The sequence below is a fragment of the Hyla sarda genome, chromosome 10, assembly GCF_029499605.1.
Source record: "Hyla sarda isolate aHylSar1 chromosome 10, aHylSar1.hap1, whole genome shotgun sequence".
NCBI classification, from domain to species: domain Eukaryota; kingdom Metazoa; phylum Chordata; class Amphibia; order Anura; family Hylidae; genus Hyla; species Hyla sarda.
Window position 1 is genome coordinate 141150802 of NC_079198.1, and position 21211 is coordinate 141172012.

The 21211-nt window shown below is 45.7% G+C and overlaps 1 protein-coding gene across 7 annotated transcripts in view; it reads right to left on the reverse strand.

The window, feature by feature from the left end:
- The window catches only part of RNF207 (ring finger protein 207), a 92926-nt gene that overhangs the window by 67561 nt on the left and 4154 nt on the right, over nt 1-21211 (reverse strand). For 2 of the 7 annotated variants that reach the window (XM_056542954.1, XM_056542952.1), the window contains exons 3-5: nt 19493-19653; nt 13103-13295; nt 6978-7110 (exon numbers count right to left, since the gene is read on the reverse strand). In XM_056542954.1, the coding sequence (XP_056398929.1) occupies nt 6978-7110; nt 13103-13293 (324 nt within the window). In that variant the 5' untranslated portion in view covers nt 13294-13295; nt 19493-19653. Of the gene's footprint in view, nt 1-6977; nt 7111-13102; nt 13296-13484; nt 13554-13957; nt 13979-19492; nt 19654-21211 lie in introns of those variants that run through there. The other 5 variants (XM_056542951.1, XM_056542953.1, XM_056542956.1 and 2 more) reach the window with 4 other exon arrangements.

Here is a 21211-nt window from a genome sequence, read left to right on the forward strand (position 1 = left end):
ATAGAGAGGAGGACAGATACGAGGCAGTCTGCCGGGAGAACGGAGTTGGGGACCTTGAGGACTGGGTTGGGGACCATAGAGAAAGTAGACAGGTGGGAGAGAATCCCTGGAGGAAAAATCATACAGGCTGGAGATAGAGAGGAGGACAGATACAAGGCAGTCTGCAGGGAAAATCTTATAGGCCATGTACAAGTGAAGAGAGAAAATAGAGCCCATAGAACAGATCAGATAGTACAGAGGTCCTAACCCAGTCCTTAAGGCTCCACCGACATTCCATGATAGGAATTTTTCCCCGTTCTATTCCAATGGGGTAACTAAAAAAATCATAGAATATTGGTGGGCCTTGGGGACCCTGTTGGGGACCTCTATTCTAAACCATTTCCGGTCAGTGGTGAAAATAGAAGAGCCTAAGAGTAATGCCGGGCCGCACCAACTCACCTGAATCAACGGGGCATCGCTAGATGGTTTGTGCTGTTCATTCAATCCCCAAAAGGTGGTTCCCAGCAGTGGAGACATCAACCACTTTTTTATAAAGATCTTAGTGCTGGCATTGTTGTGGGGATAAAGTGCACGGCCATGAAATTCCCAGTGTTGGCTCCTTCTCTGTGCATCTGCTGCTAGAACAGTTCTCAATCACTGTGCCTCCAGCTGTTGCAAAACTACAACTCCCAGCATACCCGGACAGCCAAAGGGAACGGGAATCGGAACACTGTCAAACTAATACCTGAGGATAGGCCAGCAATTTCTAAAGGCTGGATAATTGCTTTAAAGGGGTATTCCGGTATCATGGCTGGGTCATGTGTCTGAGTTCATTCTTGGCCCGTAGTGATGTCATCACCTCTGACCAGTCCCTACCACTACATCAACATCTCCCTGTCATATACACATAAATCTTTATTGGGACATTTAGGGAAGAACGAGATGAAATTACAGCATGCTGCCTTATACTGGACAATACCACAGGCAGAGGAGCAGTTAGGGAATGAATACAACAGGTGCTGCAACCCCACTGATTGTGTTTTAGTCTGCACTGAAATGTGATGTTCTGCATCAGTGTTACGCCGAGCGCTCCGGGTCCCCGCTCCTCCCCGGAGCGCTCGCCACACTCCTCTCACTGCAGCGCTCCGGTCGGTTCCACGGACCCGGGGCGCTGCGATACCGCCTCTGGCCGGGATGCGATTCGCGATGCGGGTAGCGCCCGCTCGCGATGCGCACCCCGGCTCCCGTACCTGACTCGCTCTCCGTCAGTTCTGTCCCGGCGCGCGCGGCCCCGCTCCCTAGGGCGCGCGCGCGCCGGGTCTTTGCGATTTAAAGGGCCACTGCGCCGCTGATTGGCGCAGTAGTCCCAATTAGTGTTTACACCTGTGCACTTCCCTATATCACCTCACTTCCCCTTCACTCCCTCGCCGGATCTTGTTGCCTTAGTGCCAGTGAAAGCGTTTCCTTGTGTGTTCCTAGCCTGTGTTCCAGACCTCCTGCCGTTGCCCCTGACTACGATCCTTGCTGCCTGCCCCGACCTTCTGCTACGTCCGACCTTGCTTCTGTCTACTCCCTTGTACCGCGCCTATCTTCAGCAGCCAGAGAGGTAGAGCCGTTGCTAGGGGATACGACCTGGTCACTACCGCCGCAGCAAGACCATCCCGCTTTGCGGCGGGCTCTGGTGAAAACCAGTAGTGACTTAGAACCGATCCTCTAGCACGGTCCACGCCAATCCCTCTCTGGCACAGAGGATCCACTACCTGCCAGCCGGCATCGTGACAGTAGATCCGGCCATGGATCCCGCTGAAGTTCCTCTGCCAGTTGTCGCTGACTTCACCACGGTGGTCGCCCAGCAGTCACAACAGATTGCGCAACAAGGCCAACAGCTGTCTCAACTGACTGTTATGCTACAACAGTTACTACCACAGCTCCAGCAACCATCTCCTCCGCCAGCTCCTGTACCTCCTCCGCAGCGAGTGGCCGCTTCTGGACTACGACTATCCTTGCCGGATAAATTTGATGGGGACTCTAAGCTTTGCCGTGGCTTCCTTTCCCAATGTTCATTACACTTGGAGATGATGTCGGACCAGTTCCCCACTGAAAGGTCTAAGGTGGCTTTCGTAGTCAGCCTGCTGTCTGGAAAAGCCCTGGCTTGGGCCACACCGCTCTGGGACCGCAATGACCCCGTCACTGCCTCTGTACACTCCTTCTTCTCGGAAATTCGAAGTGTCTTTGAGGAACCTGCCCGAGCCTCTTCTGCTGAGACTGCCCTGTTGAACCTGGTCCAGGGTAATTCTTCCGTTGGCGAGTATGCCGTACAATTCCGTACTCTTGCTTCTGAATTATCCTGGAACAATGAGGCCCTCTGCGCGACCTTTAAAAAAGGCCTATCCAGCAACATTAAAGATGTTCTGGCCGCACGAGAAATGCCTGCTAATCTTCATGAACTTATTCACCTAGCCACTCGCATTGACATGCGTTTTTCCGAAAGGCGTCAGGAGCTCCGCCAAGATATGGACTCTGTTCGCACGAGGCGTTTCTTCTCCTCGGCTCCTCTCTCCTCTGGTTCCCTGCAATCTGTTCCTGTGCCTCCCGCCGTGGAGGCTATGCAGGTCGACCGGTCTCGCCTGACATCTCAAGAGAGGACACGACGCCGCATGGAGAACCTCTGCCTGTACTGTGCTAGTACCGAACACTTCCTGAGGGATTGTCCTATCCGCCCTCCCCGCCTGGAAAGACGTACCCTGACTCCGCACAAAGGTGAGACAATCCTTGATGTCCACTCTGCTTCTCCACGTCTTACTGTGCCTGTGCGGATGTCTGCCTCTGCCTTCTCCTTCTCTTCTGTGGCCTTCTTGGACTCTGGATCTGCAGGAAATTTTATTTTGGCCTCTCTCGTCAACAGGTTCAACATCCCAGTGACCAGTCTCACCAGACCCCTTTACATCAATTGTATAAACAATGAAAGATTGGACTGTTCCATACGTTTCCGCACGGAGCCCCTTCTAATGAGCATCGGATCTCATCACGAGAGGATTGAACTTTTGGTCCTCCCCAATTGCACCTCGGAAATTCTCCTTGGACTTCCCTGGCTTCAACTTCATTCCCCAACCCTGGATTGGTCCACTGGGGAGATCAAGAGTTGGGGGCCCTCTTGTTCCAAGGACTGTCTAAAACCGGTTCCCAGTAACCCTTGCCGTAACTCTGTGCTTCCTCCAGTAACCGGTCTCCCTAAGGCCTATATGGACTTCGCGGATGTTTTCTGCAAAAAACAAGCGGAGACTCTACCTCCTCACAGGCCTTATGATTGTCCTATCGACCTCCTCCCGGGCACTACTCCACCCCGGGGCAGAATTTATCCTCTCTCTGCCCCAGAGACTCTTGCCATGTCTGAATACGTCCAGGAGAATCTAAAAAAGGGCTTTATCCGTAAATCCTCCTCTCCTGCCGGAGCCGGATTTTTCTTTGTGTCCAAAAAAGATGGCTCTCTACGTCCTTGCATTGACTACCGCGGACTTAATAAAATCACGGTTAAGAACCGCTACCCCTTACCCCTCATCTCTGAACTCTTTGATCGCCTCCAAGGTGCCCACATCTTTACTAAATTGGACTTAAGAGGCGCCTATAACCTCATCCGCATCAGAGAGGGGGATGAGTGGAAAACAGCATTTAACACCAGAGATGGACACTTTGAGTATCTGGTCATGCCCTTTGGCCTGTGCAACGCCCCTGCTGTCTTCCAAGACTTTGTTAATGAAATTTTTCGTGATCTGTTATACTCCTGTGTTGTTGTATATCTTGATGATATCCTAATTTTTTCGGCCAATCTAGAAGAACACCGCCAGCATGTCCGTATGGTTCTTCAGAGACTTCGTGACAATCAACTCTATGCTAAAATTGAGAAATGTCTGTTTGAATGCCAATCTCTTCCTTTTCTAGGATACTTGGTCTCTGGCCAGGGACTACAAATGGATCCAGATAAACTCTCTGCCGTCTTAGATTGGCCACGCCCCTCCGGACTCCGTGCCATCCAACGTTTTTTGGGGTTCGCCAATTATTACAGGCAATTTATTCCACATTTTTCTACCATTGTGGCTCCTATTGTGGCTTTAACCAAAAAAAATGCCGATCCCAAGTCTTGGCCTCCTCAAGCGGAAGACGCCTTTAAACGACTCAAGTCTGCCTTCTCTTCGGCTCCCGTGCTCTCCAGACCTGACCCATCTAAACCCTTCCTATTGGAGGTTGATGCCTCCTCAGTGGGAGCTGGAGCTGTCCTTCTACAAAAAAACTCTTCCGGGCATGCTGTTACTTGTGGTTTTTTTTCTAGGACCTTCTCTCCGGCGGAGAGGAACTACTCCATCGGGGATCGAGAGCTTCTAGCCATTAAATTAGCACTTGAGGAATGGAGGCATCTGCTGGAGGGATCAAGATTTCCAGTTATTATTTACACCGATCACAAGAACCTCTCATACCTCGAGTCTGCCCAACGGCTGAATCCTCGTCAGGCCAGGTGGTCTCTGTTCTTTGCCCGATTTAATTTTGAAATTCACTTTCGGCCTGCTGATAAGAACATTAGGGCCGATGCTCTCTCTCGTTCCTCAGATGCTTCTGAAATTGAACTCTCTCCTCAACACATCATTCCTCCTGACTGCCTGATTTCCACTTCTCCAGCCTCCATCAGGCAAACTCCTCCAGGAAAGACCTTTGTTTCTCCACGCCAACGCCTCGGAATCCTCAAATGGGGTCACTCCTCCCATCTCGCAGGTCATGCGGGCATCAAGAAATCTGTGCAACTCATCTCTCGCTTCTATTGGTGGCCGACTCTAGAGACTGATGTGGTGGACTTTGTGCGAGCCTGCACTATCTGTGCCCGGGATAAGACTCCTCGCCAGAAGCCCGCTGGTTTTCTTCTTCCTCTGCCTGTTCCCGAACAACCTTGGTCTCTGATTGGTATGGATTTTATTACTGACTTACCCCCATCCCATGGCAACACTGTTATTTGGGTGGTCGTTGATCGATTCTCCAAAATGGCACATTTCATCCCTCTTCCTGGTCTTCCTTCAGCGCCTCAGTTGGCTAAACAATTTTTTGTACACATTTTTCGTCTTCACGGGTTGCCTACGCAGATCGTCTCGGATAGAGGCGTCCAATTTGTGTCTAAATTCTGGAGGGCTCTCTGTAAACAACTCAAGATTAAATTAAATTTTTCTTCTGCATACCATCCTCAATCCAATGGACAAGTAGAGAGAATTAACCAGATCTTGGGTGACTATTTACGACATTTTGTTTCCTCCCGCCAGGATGACTGGGCAGATCTTCTACCTTGGGCCGAATTCTCGTATAATTTCAGAATCTCTGAATCTTCCTCCAAATCCCCGTTTTTCGTGGTGTACGGCCGTCACCCTCTTCCCCCCCTCCCTACCCCCTTGCCCTCTGGTCTGCCCGCTGTGGATGAAATTTCTCGTGATCTTTCCATCATATGGAGAGAGACCCAAAATTCTCTCTTACAGGCTTCTTCACGCATGAAGAGATTCGCGGATAAGAAAAGAAGAGCTCCTCCCATTTTTTCCCCTGGAGACAAGGTATGGCTCTCCGCCAAATATGTCCGCTTCCGTGTCCCTAGCTATAAGTTGGGACCACGCTATCTTGGTCCTTTCAAGATTTTGCGCCAGATTAATCCTGTCTCTTACAAACTTCTTCTTCCTCCTTCTCTTCGTATTCCTAATGCCTTTCATGTTTCTCTTCTTAAACCACTTATCATTAACCGTTTCTCTTCCAAATCCGTTCCCCCCACTCCTGTCTCCGGCTCCTCGGACATCTTCTCCGTCAAAGAAATTTTAGCATCTAAAAAGGTCAGAGGGAAAACCTTCTTTTTAGTGGATTGGGAGGGTTGTGGTCCAGAAGAGAGGTCCTGGGAACCTGAGGACAATATCCTGGACAAAAGTCTGGTCCTCAGGTTCTCAGGCTCCAAGAAGAGGGGGAGACCCAAGGGGGGGGGTACTGTTACGCCGAGCGCTCCGGGTCCCCGCTCCTCCCCGGAGCGCTCGCCACACTCCTCTCACTGCAGCGCTCCGGTCGGTTCCACGGACCCGGGGCGCTGCGATACCGCCTCTGGCCGGGATGCGATTCGCGATGCGGGTAGCGCCCGCTCGCGATGCGCACCCCGGCTCCCGTACCTGACTCGCTCTCCGTCAGTTCTGTCCCGGCGCGCGCGGCCCCGCTCCCTAGGGCGCGCGCGCGCCGGGTCTTTGCGATTTAAAGGGCCACTGCGCCGCTGATTGGCGCAGTAGTCCCAATTAGTGTTTACACCTGTGCACTTCCCTATATCACCTCACTTCCCCTTCACTCCCTCGCCGGATCTTGTTGCCTTAGTGCCAGTGAAAGCGTTTCCTTGTGTGTTCCTAGCCTGTGTTCCAGACCTCCTGCCGTTGCCCCTGACTACGATCCTTGCTGCCTGCCCCGACCTTCTGCTACGTCCGACCTTGCTTCTGTCTACTCCCTTGTACCGCGCCTATCTTCAGCAGCCAGAGAGGTAGAGCCGTTGCTAGGGGATACGACCTGGTCACTACCGCCGCAGCAAGACCATCCCGCTTTGCGGCGGGCTCTGGTGAAAACCAGTAGTGACTTAGAACCGATCCTCTAGCACGGTCCACGCCAATCCCTCTCTGGCACAGAGGATCCACTACCTGCCAGCCGGCATCGTGACAATCAGCTTTGGGCAGGGAACTGACAGGAGTGTTGTGGGAGAGGAGTAGGCAGGTGGAAGGACTGTGACGACGTAGAGTGAAGGGAAAGCATTCTGGGAATTGTAGTACTCAGCAATTGCTCAACCAGGCAGACTTAGACCCCCAAAACAAGGGGCAGACAGGTGAGCAATGCTATAAGCTTCTGCAGTATTTTAATTTTTTTTCACCTGACATTGGGGTGCCCCTTTAATGCACAGGTCATGTTATTACAGGAGGACCTAAGTTTGATTGATCATCTTGTTTCTCTCATACCTGCCTCTTGCTCTCCAGGTCACAGTTAGCACATTGTACGATCTCTCCAGTGTCGGCTGAGCTGTCCACGAGGAACTTCAATAATCTGTCCACCGGGGGCAGCGCATTGTTTCCTTTCACTATAGACTGGTGCCTGCACAAACATAAAGGGGGAAATTTATCAAAGGATTTAGACTGGTTTTTCCTGTCTAAATTTTTCGCACAGAAAGTCGCAGTCTAAATATGTGCGACTTTTCTGCGACTTTTGTTGTAGAGGATTTTTAGAACATGATGCATGCAAGTCTATTTTAGACGGAAATGCATTGGAAAATGCATTGGTGCTGAATTTATCAAGTGTGACTTTTGTGCGACAAGTCGCATCTGCCCAAAATACGCTGAAATGTCAGACCATGTTGGAGCAGGTCTAAATGCAGTTTAAGCTGTAGACCCTGAAGTCTGAGCACAGAATTTATTAAGGGCTGTGAGACCTATAGACAGGAGACGACCACATACGCTGGTCTATAAGCGTGCCCAGAATAGACTAGATTAGGAAATGTCCCCCAAAGTATATTCATGTTAGAAACCATAGATGAATGTTAGTTTAGGTAGAAATCTGCATAAAGTCCTTCTCTTGCCTAAGGCAATGATTTCAGAGTGCACCCCCCCCCCCAATCTCAGAATTCACCCCTCCAATCTCAGAATGCGCCCCTCTAATCTCAGAATGCACCCCTCCAATCTCAGAATGCACCCCTCTAATCTCAGAATGCACCCTTCCAATCTCAGATTGCACCACTCTAATCTCATACAGCACCCCTCCAATCTCATACAGCACCCCTTCAATCACCCCTCCGATCTCAGAGTGCACCCCCCAATCTCAGAGTGCACTCCTCCAATCTCATACAGCACCCCTCCAATCTCAGAGTGCACCCTTCCAATCTCATACAGCACCCCTCCAATTTCATACAGCACCCCTCCAATCTCAGAGTGCACCCCTCCAATTTCATACAGCACCCCTCCAATCTCAGAGTGCACCCCCCAATCTCAGAGTGCACTCCTCCAATCTCATACAGCACCCCTCCAATCTCAGAGTGCACCCCTCCAATCTCATACAGCACCCCTCCAATTTCATACAGCACCCCTCCAATCTCAGAGTGCACCCCTCCAATTTCATACAGCACCCCTCCAATCTCATACAGTACCCCTTCAATCTCATACAGCACCCCTCCAATCTCATACAGCACCCCTTCAATCTCAGAGTGCACCCCTTCAATCTCATACAGCACCCCTCCAATTTCATACAGCACCCCTCCAATCTCATACAGCACCCCTCCAATCTCAGAGTGCACCCCTCCAATCTCATACAGCACCCCTCCAATTTCATACAGCACCCCTCCAATCTCAGAGTGCACCCCTCCAATCTCATACAGCACCCCTCCAATTTCATACAGCACCCCTCCAATCTCATACAACACCCCTCCAATCTCAGAGTGCACCCCTCCAATTTCATACAGCACCCCTCCAATCTCAGAGTGCACCCCTCCAATTTCATACAGCACCCCTCCAATCTCATACAGTACCCCTTCAATCTCATACAGCACCCCTCCAATCTCATACAGCACCCCTTCAATCTCAGAGTGCACCCCTCCAATCTCATACAGCACCCCTCCAATCTCAGAGTGCACCCCTCCAATCTCATACAGCACCCCTCCAATTTCATACAGCACCCCTCCAATCTCATACAGTACCCCTTCAATCTCAGAGTGCACCCCTTCAATCTCATACAGTACCCCTTCAATCTCATACAGCACCCCTCCAATCTCATACAGCACCCCTCCAATCTCATACAGCACCCCTCCAATTTCATACAGCACCCCTCCAATCTCAGAGTGCACCCCTCCAATCTCATACAGCACCCCTCCAATTTCATATAGCACCCCTCCAATCTCATACAGCACCCCTCCAATCTCAGAGTGCACCCCTCCAATCTCATACAGCACCCCTCGAATTTCATACAGCACCCCTTCAATCTAATAGTGGACCCCTCCAATCTCATACAGCACCTCTCCAATTTCATACAGCACCCCTCCAATCTCATACAACACCCCTTCAATCTCAGAGTGCACCCCTCCAATCTCATACAGCTCCCCTCAAATTTCATACAGCACCCCTCCAATCTCAGAGTGGACCCCTCCAATCTCATACAGCACCCCTCCAATTTCATACAGCACCCCTCCAATCTCATACAGCACCCCTCCAATCTCATACAGCACCCATCCAATTTCATACAGCACCCCTCCAATCTCAGAGTGCACCCCTCATATCTCTTAGTAAGGTTCCCATTAATGTCTGCACCCATAGTAAATGTGTCATCTGGTTTCCTACAGGGCCTCACTGTATAAACATGGAAGTAAATGTAGCCTATGAGATAACCGCCGGTATCAGGGTCGGCACAGTCCACTTATCGCCTTTGTTGCGGTATTATGTCTGAGCTAAAAGTAGTAACACTCAACCCGCAGCTGTTCAGAGCTAAAGCTCCTGAGATCGGCCGCATTATGTCAGGAATGAGGAGAGTAACAAAGGGGACGTCTGTCTGTAGGGTCCGGTGACATCTCTATCCATGACCCCCTCTGCATCCTAATATATATATATATACACAGTGGCCATCTATAAAATGTGCCGCCATCAAGATGGGGTCCGGGGAAGGAGGATGGGGCCCCTGCTGCCTACTACCAAGCCTGCCATTATATTAACCCCTTAATGATCCATTGTACTGTGCGATGACATCAAAAATATTTGTGGGGGGAAATTGAAAAACATACTCTGCAATTTTGTGGGGCATTTGCTTCTACGCAGTGCACTAGATTACAACGATACCCATTTATATAGGTTTTGTTTTATTTTATACTTTTATTTAAAGATAATCAGAATGCTTAAGATTGACCTTTTCTGACCCCTACAAAACGTTCCTTTTCCCATATATGGGGCTGTATGAGGGCTCATTTTTGCACTATGATCTGTAGTTTTATTGGTCCCTTATCTGGTTTGATGGGTTTTTCTTATCACTTTTTAATTTAAAAAATGTAATATATGAAGTGGCCAAAAATGAGCAATTCTGGTGTTTTGTATTTTTTACACTTACGTTATTCACCCTGCGGTTTCATTAATGTTATATTTTAATAGTTCGCACATTTCCACACTCGGAAATACCACATATGTTTATTTTTGTTTACATTTCTTTTATTTTATTTATATACAGTTTTTAAGTTCCCGTAGGGGACTATTTTAAGCAATCTTGTGATTGCTTGTACTGTTCAGTGCTATGCAATGTGCAGTGGTGGTTACTGATCACTTCCCCAAACCCACAGGCAGCTGGGATTTTAACATTTAGATGCCTAACTTTCTGGCACCAGTTGATTTGAAAATAATAATAATAATTTCCGCTGGAGTACCCCTTTAAATCCATACTCCATGAATTATTTTTATAAAGTTTTGCCCTCTGCCAGGTCCCAAGAAATGACCCTCAAAATATTACAAAGGGTGTAACATCCTGCCATATACTTGTGGTCCTGTTCCGACATATAAAGGTTCTGCCCAGGTAGATTTACCTGAATCCTATTTCGCCAGATTTGTGGCTTGGAACCCAAAAATTTCATTTTACGTGGATCGCAAAGGAGAGAAAACCTGACGAATATATATATATATATATATGTGTGTAATATGGTGCCATAGCTAGGGGGGGGGGGGGGGAAACTGCTTATACTTACCCACCCCCAATCCCCTGCAGCTCCAGTTCAACTCCATTCATTGTTCTAACTTCTGCTTCCCAAGACAAGCACTTGTAGCAGGACCTTCTTGCTTGGCCAATCACTGGCTGAGATGGAACATTGCTGCGCCTAGTGATTGGCTGAGCTGGCAGGTCCTGCACTAAGTGCTTGTCTCAGAAGACTGCAGGGTCAGAGTCAAACAAGGATGGAGAGAGAGAAAAGAAAAAAGAGAGGGCAGCGCCTCGTGTAATCCTGCGAGCTTCAGTGAAGGGGGAGGGTCTAGTATATGGACTCTCACCTGCTGAACCTCTTGATATTTAGCATATCACCCCAGCTATTGGGGTATCAATGGAACTGCAGGCCATAGGTGCTTGACTGGGTACCGTGGCTTTGGGTCCAGTGATGCAACAAAATAAAAGAAAAGAAAAAAAAAATCCAAGGTGGCGCTGTTCCAACAAAAACATGAACTTGAGATATCTGCAATTGAGAAAGGGTACGCAGGGACCCAAAACGCGTCTTGCTTTGTTATGGGCTTGCTAAACCGATTTTACTAATAAATGTGGTTTTTTAAGCAAAATACCAGAAGTTCATGTTTTTGTTGGAACAGCGCCACCTTAGAGTCAAACAAGAGCTGCAGGAAACCAGTGGGGGACTGGGGTAGGTAATAATAGGATTTTTGTTTTATTTACTCACTGGCCCCAGCACCATATTATGTTTCAGAAAACACAAGAAAACTCCTTTACAAACCCCTTTTCAATGAAGCACTCAGTTTCTATCCTCTGACGTGTTTCGCCAACAGGCTTAGTCAAGGAGCGCACTCACTTCCTGGATCTCTCCCACCTTCTGGGCATGCTCAGTTTGACAAATGGCCATAAACGAACGGACCAAATAATGGATATAAGCTGCACTCTCTTCTCTTCTGTTCGAACGGACAGTTCCATTCTGTTGTTTTTCAGGGGGGATGACAATGTGACTCCAATTTTTCCACCGGATTCCACTTAGAAATGATCTCCAAACTCTGGACCTCCAGATGTTGCAGAGCTCTCAGCATGGACCTCCAGTTGTTATAAAACTACAACTCCCAGCAGGACCATCCGAATATTGCAAAACTACAACTCGCAGCATGCCCGGACAGTCAACGGCTGTCCGGGCATGCTGGGAGTTGTAGTTTTGCAACATCCTGAGGTCCACAGTTTGAAGACTACTGTTCTATATAGTAATAACATTCTGTTCACTGACAGCAAGCGGAACCTTCTAATCCAGCATTTATTCATATTTTGCACGTATATCGCCTATGAGAAAATATAATATCAACACAGGATAAAGCTATTAAATTCACCATTTTCACTATCTCCGCTTGCAGTCAGTGAATGTATAGTCTCCTGTGTCTTCTGATTGGAATATAGTGTGGTAAAGAGTGTGATGCAAAGGGCAGATGGAATTACCCTATGGGCAGATTGCATTAACCCCTTGTATTTGTGATGCCAGGGCGACCCTCTAGGACAGTGGTCTTCAACCTGCGGACCTCCAGATGTTGCAAAACTACAACTCCCAACATGCCCGGACAGCCAACATGCTGGGAGTTGTAGTTTTGCAACAGCTGGAGGTCCGCAGGTTGGAGACCACTGCTCTAGGACTTGACTTGACCTCAGCAAAGACTTGTAAGGAAAGAGAGAGAAGCTCCACCCAGGGCTTATATGGGGGAGACCAGCAGGGAGCCTATAGGTCACCCCTGGGATCACCTGATCACTGGTACCTCCTGGGTAATGATCACATGACAAGTCACATGGTTAACAGTCTTAGGCTGGGTTCCCACTACGTTTTCTCCCATACGGAAGCGCATACGGCAGGAGGGAGCTGAAACCTCGCGCTCCCGTATGCCTTTCTGTGCGCTCCCGTATGTACTTCATTTCAATGAGCCGACCGGAGTGAAACGTTCGGTCCGGTCGGCTAATTTTTGCGCAATATGCGCATTTTCACCGGACCTAAAACCACAGTTTTAGGTTCGGTTGTAAAAGCGTATACGGCGCAAAAATGAGCCGACCGGACCGAACGTTTCACTCCGGTCGGCTCATTGAAATGAAGTACATACGGGAGCGCATAGAAAGGCATACGGGAGCGCGAGGTTTTAGCTCCCCCCTGCCGTATGCGCTCCCGTATGTGAGAAAACGTAGTGGGAACCCAGCCTTAAAATGTCAATGCTTTCTGAACACATTACATGGTATAATACATTAGAAACATATTTACATGGAGGACAGATATAAGGGAGGCTGCCTGACAGGACAGTAAGGGTACAGGGTAACACCTCCCGTACTGGGCCACCACAATAAGAAATATAACAGCAGGTATTGAATGGAAGCCGTTTCTTTCGTGATCACTTACCCACACAGAGGACACGTGAGCCGGTTGTCTACGGCCCGACCGCGGAGGCAGTTGGCACAGAAGTTGTGGTAACAGTCCAGCAGGCACGGGTGCTCATACTGCTCGTGGCACAGGAAACAGGCCAGAGGGTGACACGTGGCCTTATCCAGGTCATGTAGATTCTCTAGAGGGGAGAATATCCCTCCGGACATGTCTGGGATGGAGAAATATACAAGACACTCAGTAATGGCTCATACATATTATCATATAGTCACGTCTACATAACATTGGCGCGGCGGACATTTTTTTTACTAAGAGGGCAAAATACTATATTAGAGGATTAGGTGTAATTTCGATAATGACTAGTGCTGCACTATAGCCATTGGGGGAGATTTAGCAAAACCTGTGCAGATCGCTGCTTTCTCTCTGTAAAATGATGAAAGCAGCGATCTGATTGGTTGCTATGGGCGACTAGGCACCTTTTCATTTGCACAGGTCTTGATAGATCTCCCCCATTGGCCCTCATTTACTATTCTAAACCCGACCTCTTTTGTCGGGTTTTTTTGTCGCATATTTGTCTGCGACATGTCAGACATTGTGCGCCAGTCTGCGACACGATGCGACATTTTTTCCCGACGGACCCGATGTGGATTCTCCCAAACCCGAAAAAGGGGCGTAACCCGACATTTCTGAGCTTTCCCACGTATTTATTAAGGTTTCCAACCCGAATTTGTTGAATTGTTGTGGATTTTTTCCCGACAACTCAGAGGAGTTGGAAACCAAAACCAACAAAACCCACGAGCGACAAACAGGATGCGACATAATAATAAATACCAGGGAAAAAAGCCGTCGGGTAAGAAAGCAACATAGACTTACAACCCGATTTTCTTAGTAAATGAGGGCCATTGTGCGCAGAGGAATTGCAGTGCCGTTGCCCATAGCAACCAATCAGATCCCTTCTTTCATTTTTAAAAAGGCCTCTAAAAATGAAAGCAGCGCTCTGATTGGTTGCTATGGGAAACTGCACCGCTCTTCCTCTTCACATGTTTTGATAAATCTCCCCAATTGTTCACAAAACTTTGTAGTTCGGCTTTAAGGCCCAGGAGGCGTCGGGGGTTAATAATACACGGCAGCCACTAGACTAGTCTTAGGTATGAATCCAATACTGTGAAATGCCGAACCTGTCTACATGGGCCGAGGTGTCGCCTCTTTATTGGGATATAAGTTCAGCGTCTGTATAAACTGATAAAACCTGCGACTTGTTTTACAGGATCTGCTTGAATTGTTCATCAAAATAACGAAGCGTTTATATCAGATATTTAATCATTTTATATCTAGTTTTTATTTAATCTATTTCTGTTTATCTCCACCTCTTAACTAAACCATCATACATTACCACATATCACCATATATAACCACACCCCCATATATAACCACACCCCAATATATAACCACACCCCCATATATAACCACACCCCAATATATAACCACACCCCCATATATAACCACACCACCATATATAACCACATATCACCATATATAACCACATATCACCATATATAACCACATATCACCATATATAACCACATCACCATATATAACCACACCCCAATATATAACCACATCACCATATATAACCACACCCCCATATATAACCACATCACCATATATAACCACATATCACCATATATAACCACATCACCATATATAACCACACCACCATATATAACCACACCCCATATATTACTACACCACCATATATAACCACACCCCCATATATAACCACATCACCATATATAACCACATATCACCATATATAACCACATCACCATATATAACCACACCACCATATATAACCACACCCCATATATTACTACACCACCATATATAACCACACCCCCATATATAACCACATCACCATATATAACCACACCCCCATATATAACCATATATAACCACACCACCATATATAACCACACCCCCATATATAACCACATCACCATATATAACCACACCCCCATATATAACCACACCCCCATATATAACCACATCACCATATATAACCACACCACCATATATTACCACACCACCATATATAACCATACCCCCATATATTACCACATCACCATATATAACCACACCACCATATATTACCACACCACCATATATAACCATACCCCCATATATTACCACATCACCATATATAACCACATCACCATATATAACTACACCCCATATATTACTACACCACCATATATAACTACATCACCATATATAACCACACCCCCCATATATAACCACACCACCATATATAACCACACCACCATATATAACCACACCACCATATATAACCACACCACCATATATTACTACATATCACCATATATAACCACACCACCATATATCACCATATATAACCACACCACCATATATAACCAAATATCACCATATATAACCACACCACCATATATAACCACACCACCATATATAACCACATCACCATATATAACCACACCACCATATATAACCACACCACCATATATAACCACACCACCATATATAACCACACCACCATATATAACCACATATCACCATATATAACCACACCACCATATATAACCACACCACCATATATTACTACATATCACCATATATAACCACACCACCATATATCACCATATATAACCACACCACCATATATAACCACATATCACCATATATCACCACACCACCATATATAACCACATCACCATATATAACTACACCCCATATATTACCACACCACCATATATAACCACACCACCATATATTACCACATCACCATATATTACCACATCACCATATATAACTACACCCCATATATTACTACACCACCATATATAACCACACCACCATATATTACCACATCACCATATATTACCACATCACCATATATAACTACACCCCATATATTACTACACCACCATATATTACGACACCACCATATATAACCACACCACCATATATAACCACACCACCATATATTACCACACCACCATATATAACCACATATCACCATATATCACCATATATAACCACACCACCATATATAACCACATCACCATATATAACCACACCACCATATATAACCACACCACCATATATTACTACATATCACCATATATAACCACATCACCATATATAACCACACCACCATATATTACTACATATCACCATATATAACCACATCACCATATATAACCACACCACCATATATAACCACACCACCATATATAACCACATCACCATATATTACTACACCACCATATATAACCACATCACCATATATTACTACATATCACCATAAATAACCACATCACCATATATAACCACACCCCATATATTACTACACCACCATATATAACTACATCACCATATATAACCACACCACCATATATTACTACATATCACCATAAATAACCACATCACCATATATAACCACACCACCATATATAACCACACCCCATATATTACTACACCACCATATATTACTACACCACCATATATTACTACATATCACCATAAATAACCACATCACCATATATAACCACACCCCATATATTACTACACCACCATATATTACCACATCACCATATATTACTACACCACCATATATTACTACATATCACCATAAATAACCACATCACCATATATAACCACACCCCATATATTACTACACCACCATATATTACCACATCACCATATATAACCACACCACCATATATTACTACATATCACCATAAATAACCACATCACCATATATAACCACACCCCATATATTACTACACCACCATATATTACCACATCACCATATATTACCACACCACCATATATTACTACATATCACCATATATAACCACATCACCATATATTACCACACCACCATATATAACCACATATCACCATATATAACCACACCACCATATTACTACATATCACCATATATAACCACACCACCATATATTACTACATATCACCATATATAACCACACCACCATATATAACCACATATCACCATATATAACCACACCACCATATATAACCACACCACCATATATAACCACACCACCATATATTACTACACCACCATATATAACCACACCACCATATATTACTACATATCACCATATATAACCACACCACCATATATTACTACATATCACCATATATAACCACACCACCATATATAACCACACCACCATATATAACCACACCCCATATATTACTACACCAACATATATTACCACATATCACCATATATTACCACATCACCATATATAACCACACCACCATATATAACCACATCACCATATATAACCATACCACCATATATAACCACACCACCATATATAACCACATCACCATATATTACTACACCACCATATATAACCACACCACCATATATAACCATACCACCATATATAACCACATATCACCATATATCACCACACCACCATATATAACCACACTCCATATATTACTACACCACCATATATTACCACATATCACCATATATAACCACATCACCATATATCACCACACCACCATATATAACCACACCCCATATATTACTACACCACCATATATTACCACACCACCATATATTACTACACCACCATATATAACCACACCCCATATATTACTACACCACCATATATTACCACACCACCATATATTACTACACCACCATATATTACTACACCACCATATATTACTACACCACCATATATTACCACATCACCATATATTACCACATCACCATATATTACTACACCACCATATATTACTACACCACCATATATAACCACACCCCCATATATTACCACACCACCATATATTATTACTACACCACCATATATTACTACACCACCATATATTATTACTACACCACCATATATTACTACACCACCATATATTACCACATCACCATATATTACCACATCACCATATATTACTACACCACCATATATTACCACATCACCATATATTACCACATCACCATATATTACTACACCACCATATATTACTACACCACCATATATAACCACATCACCATATATTACTACACCACCATATATTACTACACCACCATATATTACTACACCACCATATATAACCACATCACCATATATTACTACACCACCATATATAACCACATCACCATATATTACTACACCACCATATATAACCACACCCCCATATATTACTACACCACCATATATAACCACATCACCATATATTACTACACCACCATATATTACTACACCACCATATATAACCACATCACCATATATTACTACACCACCATATATAACCACATCACCATATATTACTACACCACCATATATTACTACACCACCATATATAACCACACCCCCATATATTACTACACCACCATATATAACCACATCACCATATATAACCACACCACCATATATAACCACACCCCCATATATTACTACACCACCATATATTACTACACCACCATATATAACCACATCACCATATATTACCACATCACCATATATTACCACATCACCATATATAACCACATATCACCATATATAACCACACCACCATATATAACCACAATATATAACCACATCTCTCAGAAAGAGATTTTGGGTCCAACAATGGGTTCCTGCAGCAGCCACAGATGCTGCACACCTCTTGCACACTAGGTTTGGGCTGTTTCCGGGTGGCTGGGATGCAGGTCACGATTTGGCCTCACTTCCTAGAACTTTTTAGGCATGCTGGGAGTTGTAGTTTTGCAACATTTAGAGGTCCACAGTCTGGAGACCACTGTTTTAGAAGCTTATGGTGATGTCCTAAATTGCAATGAAAAACAGAGCCAAACACGCCACCCCTGTCTCCATTCACTGGAACTGAGCTACAATACCACACGCAGCCTGAGGACAGGGGTGGTGCTGTTTTTAAAATCTGCTCTTTTTTATTTTTTAAATAAGAAATACGTTTGAAAAGTTACAGAACTTTTCATAATACAATAAACGAGGGAACCCCTTCCTTCACCCCACAACACCCCCCATCCCGTCGTACTCCCCCCCCCCCCACATTTTGATGATTACAGACGATCACATGGGGGCAGCCGCAAAACATGTCGCTGTCTTCATTTATCAGGGACAAGGAAGCTTCAAGGGCGGCAACAGATGAAGCAGAGGGGGCATAGACGGAAATATTTAACCCTTTACCTGACATATTGTAAAAACGTAACAGCAACATTTATGTTCCAAGCAATAACAGATTAATAAATAAATTAATAAATATGGTTTTGTAATTTTTTTTTGCAGTGGTGTAAAATGATGTTACTGATCATGAAAACCACCGTCGGTGTCATAAGAAGCGGCTGCTCACCTGCAGGGATGTGCGAGGATGATGGGGAGAGTAGTGGCTGGCAGCGCCCGGGGCTCTCGCTTCCTCTGCTTCCACTTGTCACAGTAGAATGGAATGACAGATATGCTTCGGCTTTTCCCAGGGCAGAGTCGACGCCAGTGACGTAGGAGACATTATCTGAGCTGACAAAACTCTGTCAGGAACGTACAGCGTGAATACAGCGACGGGAGCGACAACATTTACCCATAAGTCCCCAAAAGTAGGGATGAGCCGAAAATTATGGTCGGGAAATAGTGATGTCGGGAGATCCAACCAATGGGATTGGGCATTCCACTGGTTAACCCCGTATTATTGAGGTGCATGCACTGATTTGCTGTCTAGTAGCGCCTCCATGCAGTAGATGGCAGTACTGCTCATTACCTGTGCCAGGACTAGCTGCTCCTATGGACCCCAGGTGTGCGACTCCATATTGTATCCCCGATACACCGTGTACGGTACAGGATGCTGAAGAAGCTCCTGTCCTCCATGTATAACCCCTTATAACTTTATTTATTTATTTTTTTATGACCTGGTGCCAGAAAGTTAAACAGATTTGTAAATTACTTCTATTAAAAAATCTTTAACCTTCCAGTACTTATTAGCATCTGTATGTAACAGAGGAAATTATTTGCTTTTTGAATTTCTTTTTTGTCTTGTCCACAGTGCTCTCTGCTGACACCTCTGTCCATGTCATGAACTGCCCAGAGCAGCATAGGTTTGCTATGGGGATTGTCTGCTGCTCTGAACAGTTCCTGATACGGACATCAGGTGTCAGCAGAAAACAGTGTGGAGAAGACAAAAAAGAAATTCAAAAAGAAAAGAATTTCCTCTGTAGTATACAGCTGCTAAAAAGTACTGGAAGGGTAAAGATTTTTTTTAATAGAAGTAATTTACAAATCTGTTTAACTTTCTGGCATCAGTTGATTTAAAAAAAAAAAATTTCACCAGAGTAACACTTTAAAGGGGTACTCCACCCCTAGACATCTTATCCCCTATTCAAAGGATTGGGGATAAGATGTCTGATCGCAATGGTCCCACCGCCGTCACACCCCCTCCCATAGACTTGCAATGAGGGGGCGTGGCCGCGACATCACCAGCGGGGCATGACAGTGACGTTACGAGCCTCCGCCCCGTATCACCAGTTATCCGACAAAGTTCGCTCCCTGCATTGGATGTCTGGGGTGCAGCAGCCGAGATTGCGGGGGTCCCTAGTGGCAGGACCCCCACGATCAGACATCTTATCCCCTATCCTTTGAATGGGAGGATAAGATATCTTGGGGTGGAGTACCCCTTTAAGGACACAGCCAACTTTATTTTTGCATTTTCGTTTTTTCCTCCTCGCCTTTTAAAAATCATAACTCTTTCATATTTCCTTCCACAGACCCATATGAGGCTTGTTTTTTGTGTGACCAATTTTGCTTAACCCCTTAACGACGCAGGACGTATATTTACGTCCTGCGCCGGCTCCCGCGATATGAAGCGGGATCGCGCCGCGATCCCGCATCATATCGCGTCGGTCCCGGCGCTCATCAACGGCCGGGACCCGCGGCTAATACCACACATCGCCGATCGCGGCAATATGCGGTATTAACCCTTTAGAAGCGGCGGTCAAAGCTGACCGCCGCTTCTAAAGCGAAAGTGACCCGGCTGCTCAGTCGGGCTGTTCGGGACCGCCGCGGTGAAATCGCGGCGTCCCGAACA